General features: G+C 60.9%; 1 protein-coding gene across 1 annotated transcript; it reads left to right on the forward strand.

Moving 5' to 3' along the window:
- Positions 1-202: 202 nt before the first annotated feature.
- Positions 203-7,186, forward strand: LOC103160703 (cartilage intermediate layer protein 2). Its single transcript, XM_027394614.2, has 8 exons — positions 203-397; positions 1,033-1,125; positions 1,303-1,575; positions 1,984-2,139; positions 3,039-3,317; positions 3,487-3,595; positions 4,012-4,169; positions 4,258-7,186. The coding sequence occupies exons 1-8, from the start codon at positions 334-336 to the stop codon at positions 6,627-6,629; spliced, it is 3,504 nt and encodes a 1,167-aa protein (XP_027250415.1). The 5' UTR covers positions 203-333; the 3' UTR covers positions 6,630-7,186.
- The last annotated feature ends 4,775 nt before the right edge of the window (positions 7,187-11,961 follow it).

The raw sequence follows: 11,961 nt of genomic DNA on the forward strand, positions 1-11,961 counted from the left end.
GACTTCAGGCAGTCGGGGGTGGCCTAGAGCGCTGAAGACCGAAGCTAACTAAGCGCGAAGGAGAGCTTCTGGCCGCCGGAGCGCCCGGGGGCTCTAGGTTTAAGACTAAATGACGCCTCGGGCGCGGCGCGGGACCCGCTGCGGAAGCCGTGGGGCGGCGCGGCGCGGCGCGAGGCGGCCCAGGGCGGAGGCGCCGCGGGGGGGACCAAAGGGCGACCCCGTGCGGCTGGAGGGGGCGTGGCTTGCGGTCGTCCCGCCCTCGCCAGTGCCTAGCGGCCGCCGGACCGGCCCCAGTCGGATCCGAGCGCCCAGCCGAGCCGCTGCGACCTGGCGATGGCGTCCCCGCTGCCCGTGCTCTGTCTCTGTATCGCGGCGGCGCACCTAGCGGGAGCGCGAGGTGAGACGCCCGGGATCCCGGGTCAGGCCGCGGAAAACGGGGTGGGGCACCTCACGAGCTTCGCGGAGAGCCGCACAAGGAGACCTCTTCTACCCTCCGGGGATAGAGCGCCAGGCCAAAGCTTTGAACCCTGGATCGCTGGGTCTCCAAACCTGTGCCAAGGGGTCGGAGCTGCCCCTCCGCGGGGCTGGGGACCCAGCAAGAAGGGTTCTATGGGCTGTCACTCCGTCTAGTCCATCTTTGAAAGCTGGAGGCTAGAGGAACCAAGCACCTCTCTGCTGGTGCCCTGAGCCCCACCTAGAGACCCGGAGAGTAGAGGAGGAGGAACCAGAAGTAGTAGAAGAGAACGCAGAAGTCTGCGGGCAGAAAAACGCACAGAAAGGCGAATGCAGGCGATTAAATTTGTGTCTGATGAACACTGGGGCACAGAGCGGGACATAGTCACCCAACCCGTGGAGAGGGACAGGGCTTCGGGGTCTAGTGATGGCACTAGCCGCCGAGGGGATGGGTAGTGCCGCGGTCCCCCGGGGCTAGAGCTGTTTCCTATCCCGCGAAAGGCGGTGGTCGTGCTCCCCCTGTTGCGCCAGAAGGGGGTCTCAGCGGTCCCCATCCTGTGCCTCCTTGCACTCCTGCAGACGCCACCTCTACTGAGGAGCGCATCGAAGCTGCCAGGGGCCTCCCAGGACCAGACCCCGGCCAGCCCTCGCCAGCCCTGGAGGACTGGGAGGGTGAGTCAGGGCCTCTGCAACCGGCGGTGTGACCTGGGGCTGGTGGGATTATGGGGGAGGGTGGGGAGAGTGTGGAGTTCTTGGATAGCACAGCTCCTGGAAGCCCTGACCCCAGGGCCTCAAGCTAGAGGGACTGGCGGGAGGTGGGGACCTGGGCTCAGTACTCGGTGCCCGCAGAGGCCAGCGAGTGGACGTCATGGTTCAACGTGGACCATCCGGGAGGAGATGGCGACTTCGAGAGCCTGGCCGCCATCCGCTTCTACTACGGTCCCGCGCGCGTGTGCCCACGGCCTCTGGCGCTGGAGGCGCGCACCACAGACTGGGCGCTACCGGCCTCCGTGGGCGAGCAGGTGCACGCCAACCCAGCGCGCGGCTTCTGGTGCCTCAATCGGGAGCAGCCGCGAGGCCGCCGCTGCTCCAACTACCACGTGCGCTTCCGCTGCCCACTCGGTAAAGGCGGGACCATAGAAAGTGTGACCCTGGGGAGCAAGGCGTAGCGAAAGCAGGGCCTGGGTGTGCACCTAGGTGGGGCCGTGGGCGTGGCTTCAATGAGACACACCCATCACCTGCTGGCATTGGTTTGAGGGGAGGAACTGGTAGGTAGTGCACCAGAATGCCAGGACCCCATCGGCCCATCCTGAACAGCTGGAGGATGGCTTGAGCCCCCATCGTATTCAAGGCTGATGGGGGAACAGCAGGGCTAACCAGAAGCACTTAGCAGGGAGCCTGGAGCCGGGGTTGGCTCTGTGCAGGACCACTGTGTATGTTGGGAGGGGGCAGGGGACCGGACTCGCATAGTCCAGAGAGCCCGCTGCGGGGAGTGAGCAGCTCTATTTCATCTCCCTCCTTGCTCCGCAGAGGCTGCGTGGGGACCATGGGGTGCGTGGGGTCTCTGCTCCAAGAGCTGCGGGCCAGGCCGTCGCCTGCGCCGCCGCAGCTGTCAAAGCTCGTCTGGGGACACGTGTCTTGGTAATCCCCAGGAGGCGCAGAAGTGCGTGAGGTCCCGGTGCCCAGGTAAGAGGGACTGAGCCTGAAGACAGGACGGTCAGGGGTGGGGCTTGCATAAGGAGCCAAGAGGACTGGACTAGTTGAAGTGGAGGCCCTGAAAAGGTCAGGCCAGTAAAGGGAGGAGCTTGGGACACCAGCAAGGGCCTATAAGGGTACAATACTGGCAATTCCTTCCCTCCTTTGCCCGATTGGGTCGTGATTTCACACAGTCGAACGCGATTTTACTGGGCATAGACTCCTAGGCCCAGTATACGCAAGGCAAAGAGACTACGCAGAGGTCGGTTAATACCGGGCAGGCATGGGCAGACTTAAGGAGTCATTTCCTCTAGTGTACACACAGCCCTCTGTAGACGGAAGCCAGTTGCCTACTGAGTGCACGCATGCAGCATTCAGTCTCTGTCTGTCCTGCTCGCCCACGCAGACACGATGCCCAGGGCCAGCCAGGAGGGGACTGGAAATTCCACTCGGGCCTGGGCTCCACAAACATGGTCTGCAAACAGCTACAGCAGGGCCCTCATAGGGTGGGGGCACGAGGTTGCCAATGGTGGGCACACCACCGGCATCTCTGCCCTGAAGTTTCCACTGTAATTTTCCATTTTGTGGAGAAGCAGCAGCATTGGAAGTGAGACAGATGTTGTGTCCCTCCCTCCCTCCCAGCCCTGCCTAGGTGTTTCTGTGAATGAATGCTCACCATCTTTTGTGAATCAGCCTCTTGGAGTCCGTCCCCCACCCCCTCCCCCACCCCCACCCCAGGTCCAGCTGTGCCCACTCATCCCTGACTCCAGTCCAGCCACACTGAAGCCCAAGGGGAATTGGTTGGGGGGGGGTGTTACATGTTTGTTGAATGATTGAGTGCAAAGCTCTCCCCACGAGTTCTCTGTCCTTGCCGCCCCATGTTCCCTTAGGGTGTAGCTCTGACACCTGCAGGTGCCCTGACCACATCCTCTTGGGCTCAGTGGTCACCCCATCTGGGCGACCGCTGCCAGGAGCTAGGGTCTTCCTTAAAGCCAGACCTGGCACCATAGCCACCAGTGACACCCATGGAACCTTCCTGGTGCCTGGAGTCTGTGCTGGCGGCCAGACCAATGTCAGTGCCCAGATGGATGGCTTCTCCACCGGTACAGCACTGGCCCATGCCAACAGCTCCAACTCAGCCGTGGTGACCATCGTCCTCAAAGAGTTAGGTGAGTGTCCTTGCAGCCAAGAACATGGGATTGAGTGACAGGGGAGGACCTTCCAGGCCAAGGGGGGGTAGATATGACTCATTTGTTGACAGTACAAGGTGAGGCAGGCTGTCCATGAGTGAAAAGGGGTCTCTGGGGCCATGACCTTGGCCAACTCCTATCCCCTCAGGGAAACCATACCTGGTAAAACACCCCGAGTCCCGAGTGCAAGAGGCAGGCCAGAATGTGACCTTCTGCTGCAAGGCTTCGGGGACCCCCATGCCTAAGAAATATTCCTGGTGAGTGTCTACACCAACTCAGGGAACTGGGCCAGCTTTGGGTTGGTGGGAGTTCCTGTCCCCTTTGGCACCTCTAAAACCTAAGGTGCAGTGATGAACACACGATCCCAGTGCTGAGGCAGGAGGATTGTTGTAGCTTGAAGTAGAGTGGGCTACATAGTGGTGGGACCATGTCTCAGAAGAAGAAGAAACAAAGCAGCCCTGGTAGACACGCCTGTCGAGATCAAGAATTCAAAGTCATCCTGGGGTGCACAGCCATGTCTCAACAAAACCAAGACCTCTAGGAGAGAATGTCCACCTCAGTTTCCCTTTATTCAGAGTGCAGAGGTCCAGGGAGAAGGCTGTGCTCCAGGAAGCCACTCACCAGACCTAATGACAGAGGCAGTCGGCCCACCCCCACTTACTGCCTTCTTCAGGTTCCACAACGGGACCCTGCTGGACCGGCGCCAGCATGGGTCTGGGTCGCACCTGGAGCTGCGGGGGCTTCGCGAGGACCAGGCAGGGGAGTACCACTGCAAGGCTTGGAACGAGGCTGGCGCCGTGCGCTCCCGCGCCGCCCAGCTCACGGTGCTCGGTGAGCCTCCCGGTCCCGCCCCACCTGAGCCCAGTCCACGTCCCCAATCTCAGCCCCCTCCCTTGACCCAGCTGTGTGGACTCCCCAGCTCCCGGCCAGCCGGCCTGCGATCCCCGACCCCAGGAATACTTGATCAAGCTTCCGGACGACTGCGGCCAGCCGGGCGGCGGCCCCGCGTACCTAGATGTGGGCCTGTGCGCGGATACGCGCTGCGCGGGCCCCGCGGACCCCGGCCCTAGCTGTGGGGACACGGGCTCTCGCTGCTGCTCAGTGCTGCGCCTGGAGAGCAGGGACATCCGCTGCTCCGGCTACGTGCTCCCGGTGAAGGTGGTGGCCGAGTGTGGCTGTCGCAAGTGCCTGCCCCGTTTGGGGCTGGTGAGGGGCCGCGTGGTGGCTGCGGATTCCGGGGAGCCCCTGCGCTTCGCCAGGATTCTGCTGGGCCGCGCGCCCATCGGCTTCACCTCCTACCAGGGCGACTTCACCATCCAGGTACCGCCGGTCACCGACCGCCTCGTAGTGACCTTCGTGGACCCGACAGGCGAGTTCGTGGACAGCGTCCGCGTGCTGCCCTTCGACCCCCGCGGCGCCGGCGTGTACCACGAGGTCCGTGCGCTGCGCAAGGCGGCCTCCGTGCTGCTGGACGCGGAGCGCGGCGGTGCGATCCCGCTGGGCGGCGCGGAGGGGACGGCGGCGCCAGCGCCGGCGCTGGGCGAACTGGTCCTGCCACCCGGGACCTTCCGTCACCCCGACGGCCGCGCCTACACCGGGCCGGTGGAAGCGCGCGTCACTTTCGTGGACCCTCGTGACCTGGCGTCGGCGTCCGCGGCGTCCAGCGACTTGCGTTTCCTGGACAGCTCGGGCGAGATGGCGCCGCTGCGCACCTACGGCATGTTCGCGGTGGACCTGCGCGCCCCCGGCTCCGCCGAGCAGTTGCACGCGGCGCGCGCGGCCGTGCGCGTGGACGCCGAGCACGTGCGCATGCCCGGCCACGCCGAGGCGCTGGCCCTCTGGTCGCTGGAGCCCGAGAGCGGCCTGTGGGAGCGGGAGGGGGCCGAGCAGGGAGGCGGCGGCTTCCGGCGCGAGGAGGCGGCGGCGCGGCGCGCGCGCAGGGAGGAGCGCGCCTTCCTCGTGGGCGCGCTCACCGTGCGCGAGCGCCGCCTCTTCAACCTGGACGTGCCCGAGCGGCGCCGCTGCTTCGTGAAGGTCCGCGCGTACGGCACCGACCGCTTCGCGCCCGCCGAGCAGGTGCAGGGCGTGGTGGTGACGCTGCTCAACCTGGAGCCCGCGCCCGGCTTCGCGGGCAACCCGCGCGCGTGGGGCCGCTTCGACAGCGCGGTCACCGGGCCCAACGGCGCATGCGTGCCCGCCTTCTGCGACGCCGAGCGGCCCGACGCCTACACGGCTTTGGTGACCGCCACCCTGGGCGGCGAGGAGCTGGAGGCCGCGCCATCGCGGCCACGCGCGACCGCGGCCGCCGTGGGCGTGACGCAGCCCTACCTGGAGCGCCTGGGCTACCAGCGCACCGACCACGACGACCCGGCGCTCAAGCGCACCGGCTTCCGCGTGAACCTCGCGCGCCCACGCGCGGGCCGCGAGTCCGAGGCGCACGGGCCCATGTATCCGTGGCGTCGCCTGCGCGACTGCGAGGACGCGCCGGTCACCCACAGCCACTTCCGCTTCTCGCGCGTGGAGGCGGACAAGTACGAGTACGACGTGGTGCCTTTCCGTGAGGGCGCGCCCGCCTCGTGGACCGGAGACCTGCTGGCCTGGTGGCCCAACCCGCAGGAGTTCCGCGCCTGCTTCCTGAAGGTGCGGCTGCAGGGCCCGCAGGAGTACATGGTGCGCTCGCACAACGCGGGCGGCACCCACGTGGGCACGCGCGGCCGCCTCTACGGCCTCCGCGACACCCGAAGCGTGCGCCACCCCGAGCGCCCCGGTGCCTCGGCCGCCTGCGTGGAGTTCAAGTGCGGGGGCATGCTGTTTGACCAGCGCCAGGTGGACAGGACGCTGGTGACTGTGACCCCTCAGGGCAGCTGCCGCCGAGTGGCCGTCAACGCGCTCCTACAGGACTACCTGGCCCGGCACCCACCGACGGCTCCCGACGACGACCCGGCCACCTTCGCTATGCTCGCGCCGCTCGACGCACTGGGCCACAACTATGGCGTCTATACTGTCACCGACCAGAGCCCGCGGCTGGCCAAGGAGATTGCCATCGGCCGCTGCTTCGACGGCTCCTCCGACGGCTTCTCCCGGGAAATGAAGGCAGATGCGGGCACAGCTGTCACCTTCCAGTGCCGTGAACCCCGTGCCAGACCCAGCCTCTTCCAGCGGCTGCTGGAGAACCCAGAATCGGCGCTTGGTGACATCCGTAGGGAGATGGGTCAGGCCAACCGCGATTCCCGGCTTGCCCAAACCCAGGCCGGAAATACCGACCCCTTCGGTCTGCCCCCCGGACAGTGATCTGGTTCACCACCTCGCTTCTCTGCCTTGCTTTAGACTCTGGCGTCTTCAGAAAGCCTTGCCCCGTTTTGTCCCCAGGCTTCTGGGTCCCCTTTCCCCTTTCCTGCCCGGAATTTGGTCAAGACAAAAACTGTGGGTGCTGATGAGAGTTTTGGGCAGACAGCTGTGGCTCTGTGATCAGAAAGAATGTTGGGCCGAGGACATGGTTGTCCGCCTGAGGCCTGGGCCTCACTCCAGCCTAGGCAGGCTCTGGCTCACTCCCATGCCCAGGCAGGCTCTGGCTCACTCCCATGCCCAGTCCTTGATTTGAAATCACTAGGTGGCAGCCTGTTTGTGAGCTTTGTGGGACTCCCTGCGCCAGCTTTGGTTCTGAGGTCATATTTATTGTTTCAGTGAGTGGGGATCCAGTTTGGCCCCATGGAATGTGAGGAAAGGGTGCTTTGGGGCCCCCCATGCAGTGGAAGCTGGCGCTGCAGGGTGGTGATTCCTTGGTGCTTGGGAACGCCCTCCACTTGGGGGCAGGTGCTATGGAGCTCAATTAAACACTGTATTCCTAACCTGTCGTGTCATCTGAAAAGGGAAGAGTCTGCATGGGGCAGAACACCACACTCTGGATTGTGGTCCCAGCAATGGGCACCTAAGGCAAGAGGATTCTGATATTATCCAGCCTGGGCCACAGAGCCAGCATGTCTCAGAAAACAAAACCCACCAAACAAGGCTTGGAGGCATAGAGTCCTTTGTGTCAGCAGGGACTCCCAAGTGGCATGGCACACCTGTGTCAGGTACCTGGCTGCAAAGGGGATGACTATGAGCCAAGGCCATGAGCAGGAAACAGTAACTCCATAACAGCCACTGGCTAGGCCTGGCTAGTGGTCCAGAAGGAAGGGCCCTGTTGGGGAAGCTCCTGGGGCAGGTAGTGGCCATTACCACCACTGCTGCCTTGGACTTCCTCAACATAGGCCACTATGCTGGCCTGGGCACCTTCATGTGGAGGCACAGCCATACCTTGGCCAACCATGGAAGCTACAGGCACTGTTGGCACCCTCCTGGCCTCGGGGTGATGGGAAGTCAGGGCACAGCAGAATCTGACCTGCTCAACTGCAGTGGGCAGGCAGGCGCACTCCACAGCACAGGGTGCTCATCATACCCCATTTCCAGAGAAACGGATGTGTGCCCCTGCAGCCCCAGCCTGGAGACAGTGGGGCCCTCGGAGAGGGTCGTTTGGTTTGAGGTCTCAAACTCACTATGTAGTAAAGGATGACCTTGAATTCCTGATCCTCCTGCCTCCATTTCCCAGTTCTGGGATGACAGATGTGTGACCCAGTTTATGTAGGGCAGGCCTGGAACTCAGGGCTTTGTGTATGCTAGGCAAGTACTTTACCAAGTGAGCCAAATCCCCAGCCCCAAGAAAGAGTCCTGTGCCTACCTAAGTTCCCGGAAGCAGGGTCCTGTCAGGGAGCGGGGCATGGAGTGCCTTGTCACCTAGGCCTACACAATCCCTTTATCACCCACCATGCAAGCTTTGGCAGCAGGTGATCAGCTGTGTGAGCTCATGAGGGATGGGCAACCGGCAAGCACACAGGACCCCTTTGGGGTCAGCTCTTGTGGACCCCAGTCCCCTCATATGGCAATCCTGCACATGTCTCCATCTCAGCTAACCCCCAGACTCTGCTTAGGCCTGGCCACTCATGAGCACCCCTGAGAAGCAAACCCCTCCTGGTGGGGCCATTTTCACCCACACCAAAACACTTTCCTGTACTCTGTGGGATGTGGCTCTGGAAGGGCCAGTAAAAAGATGGCAAGTCCAGATCCTGGCCTCTAAGGTGACCCCAGGGCTCTGCTCTTCCTGTAGATGACAGGAAGCTTAGAGTCCCGGTCACGCAGAGTAGTTGTCAGAGCTGCCTGGGGGAGTCCGAGGTTAACCCACCACAGCAGCTCCCCAGCAGCAGGAGGGGGAGCCTACTATGGAGTCCAGGCCCCTGATGAGGTGTCCGGCTCTCTTGCCAAATACCTCTCCTTGAGAAAGTGTTGGGCTTCTCTAGCTGCCAGCAGGGTTTTAGGGGGGTGACTGGCCTGGCCCTGGTCCCTTTGTTAGTGTGGGGTGGGGTCAGCTGGGTTGTGGACCTCCTCCCTCACTGCCTATTCACTAACAGGACAGCATTTGCCCCCAATTTCCTCATAAGGAAGTTGAGACTCCCAGGGAAGGGGGAGCTGCCCTGTGCTGGCTGCTGCTCTGCCTTCATTCTACCCTGGTGTTCAGACCCAGCCTCCCTCTTGGAACCTCAGCCATAGCTTCTGGTAAATCCATCACCTCCTCCACCCCCAGCAAGGCAGCCAGGACGCACCCCTTGGCTGGGGGGGGAGCAGGGAATCAGGGCCAAGACCCCCCAGAGACCCGGCTCCTGCCACCCTGAGGTCAGCTCGGGGCATAGGAGGCCCAATGTCCCACCCCTGACATTTTAGATTTTATAATTTTAGAACCAGGGGTTCTTAAAATTCCTCACAACTGTGGTAAAGAGAAAAATCTTGGACCAGTAAAACACTTAAAACAAGTCTGAAAACAGTGGAATCCAAGAGGAAGGATGGCAAGACAGATGAACACTGTGGGCCGCCAGGATGTGGCCCTGGAGACTAGACGTTTTAAGGGAGCTTAATGCATACATAGTGTGTTGGGGTCCCAAGCCTTGTTATAGGGAGAATGACTGGGCCCTGCTTCATAGCAGAAAGCCTCATCTGGTGTGGATACTGTGACCTGGGGGAGATGGTAACTGGGCATTTCTGTTTGTTTTTTTAGACAGGGCCTTGTGTAGATCAGGCTAACCTCAATTTCACTGTGCAGCCAAGGATAGCCTTCAACTTCTCAGTCTTCCTGTTTCTAGCCCAACCCTGCAGGATAGGTGTGAGCTAACATGCCCAGCTAGGAACTGGGTCTTGAAGGATGTGTAAGAGTTTGGCAAGGAGGTGAGGCAGGAAGGGCACAGCAGCTAGCTGGAGCAACACGTTCAAAATCTGGAGGGACAAGAGTGCAAGAGACACAGAGGGAGGGCAGCAGTTTCTAGAGCAAGAGACCTCTAGAGGTCAACGTTCTCCTCCCTCCCTTCCTCCCTCCCTGTGCATTTTGTGCATGTGTGGTCATGTTTATATCACAGCAAAAGTATGGAGGTCAGCGGACAGCTTTGTTGAGTTGCTTTTCTCTTTCCTCCTTCATGTGGGTCCCAGAGGTTGAAGTCAGGTCCTCAGGTGCCTTTACCTGCTGAGCCATCTTGCTGGCCCAGCCTACCTTATACATTTCTCAGGACAGACTCCTACTCCTGCAGCCCCCATGAGCTGTTTCTCTTTTAGGACAGGTTCTCTGGGGTCTGTTCTCACTACATGGCCCAGCACTCTTTCCCAGCTCAGTCCTGGTAGAGCATCTTTGGCTCTCCTGTAGTGGCCTTGTGGGCCTGGCACAGCCACCCACCACTCCCCTACCACCGCTCCCCTCATTCTCAGGGATGGGCCTGGCAGACACCAGCTCCAGTTAGTGCAGGTGCAGGGACACTACTGTGGGATGGTGCCTTGGATGGAAACAGGGACCAAGCCCAGGCCCCAGATGGGGGCATTAGCAGGTCATCAGGAGGGGACCAGCATGGAGAGAGGGGACTCTCAGTTGTTGGACAGAGACATGGGGAGACAGACATGTCCTCACCCAGGGCCACTGTCCAGGACATAGAGCCAATGTGTCAGTCAGAGCCAACATGCCTGACTGTCATCAGGCCTGAGGTCAGGCTTTCCTGACCACACCCGATCTCTGTCCCTTACAGTCAGATACCCCCCCCCCAAGAACCTTCTGGACACCTAACTAGTGTCTATCATCCTATCATCCTAGGACACCTATGGATGCACTAGGCAGGACACTGCCACCTCTGTGGGGCCCCATGCCTGGAGGCCACACCATACCCACCTGTGCCTGTGTGCCCCACAGTTACCTCAGCTTAGGATGTTGGGGACTGGTGACTTCAGGGTCTTTTCTGAAGCCTACATAATTGTCCTACAGAGTCCAGCTGCCTACAGCTGGGTGCACTGAGCACACCCCACCCTCTTGAAGCCCAAGTGGGCTAGTGGACCCTGGCCTCCAAGATCCCAACTGCTTCTGCAGTGGAGGCCTGATTCCCTCCCTATGCTGACTCAGCCCCGGAGAGGCGGCACCGCCAAACCTCAGCTATGTCCTCAAAGGCTGCCTGGCCCCAGACAGGGCTGGAGCACGGCTGAGCCAGGCTGAGGACCAGCCAGGCAGAGGTGAGGCCTTCTTCCTGCCTGAGGGCTTCTGGAGACGTGAGCTCGCAGAGGGCCAGCCTGTCCCAGTCTGCATCATGAAGCATATAGGCTAGCCCACAGTCTTGTGAGGGTCCTGTGTGGAACACAGATATACAAAGGCACACACACAGGGCACACCCTACTTCTGAGATAGCTACATGTAGAGTTGTGCCTAGATAATGACCCCTAGGAACTGCAGTTAGAAAGTCAAGGCAAAACGGGCACAAAACCTCCTTCTTGTAGGGTCAGGGTCTGGAGGACATGGAGTTTTCAATATGGGCTTTCAAGGGTTTAAAGACTGAAAGTCTTAAATTTAGTTTTTCTTCTGTTTGCTGGGGTTTATAGGGGTGAAGGTGAAGTCTGATCCACAACTCTGAGCTGTAGGTTTATCCTCTGCCCCCAGGAGCTTCAGGTCTGGAGCATGAGGCTCAGCAGACTGCAGGGGCACATGGCTGTGACCTTAGTGCTTGAGCCGGGGCTTGACTGGGTTCGGCCTTGCCAACACTTGAACATAAGCCGTTCACTGCCTGTTTGCACACCAACGGGGACAGGTTTTGTATGGAGCTCAGGCTGTCCTGGAACTAGAGCCTTCTGCTTCAGCCCCACCATTGTGGGATTAAAGGTGTGTGTGTGTGTATGTCCTAATAGATCCCTCTTCTCAGCTGGGGACCTGTGGCTGGGACAGCTGGGACACAGAATCCAGTCACAGACAAGTGGGCCTGTTACACACAACCCAGGTCTGCACCTTCAGCAGTGACTACCACCCCATTCCAAACTGACTCTAAGGGCTACAAGCCAAGCCCAGCACGTTGGCACATGCCTGTCATCTCAGCCTGTGAGAGGTGGAGGCAGCAGGAATTCTCTATCATTCTCTACTATGTGGTGAGTTCGAGGTCAGCCAGAGCTATCTAGAGAGACCCTGTCTCAAAACAAAAACAACAAAGAAAAGGAAATAACAGCTAAGTAGCTGTAACAAGGGCTTCTCGTGGGAGGAGCGCATGCTTCAGGCTGGGCAGCCAGACCTTCTGGGAGGCCA

This window comes from Cricetulus griseus (genome assembly GCF_003668045.3).
Source record: "Cricetulus griseus strain 17A/GY chromosome 1 unlocalized genomic scaffold, alternate assembly CriGri-PICRH-1.0 chr1_0, whole genome shotgun sequence".
In the NCBI taxonomy this organism is placed as follows: Eukaryota; Metazoa; Chordata; class Mammalia; order Rodentia; family Cricetidae; genus Cricetulus; species Cricetulus griseus.

Bases quoted from the DNA above. Each gene is read 5' to 3' on its own strand.
- LOC103160703 (XM_027394614.2), top strand. From the start codon at position 334: ATGGCGTCCCCGCTGCCCGTGCTCTGTCTCTGTATCGCGGCGGCGCAC. The intron at 1,126-1,302 runs GTGAGTCAGGGC...CGGTGCCCGCAG, and splicing joins AGCCCTGGAGGACTGGGAGG to AGGCCAGCGAGTGGACGTCA. The intron at 2,140-3,038 runs GTAAGAGGGACT...ATGTTCCCTTAG, and splicing joins CGTGAGGTCCCGGTGCCCAG to GGTGTAGCTCTGACACCTGC.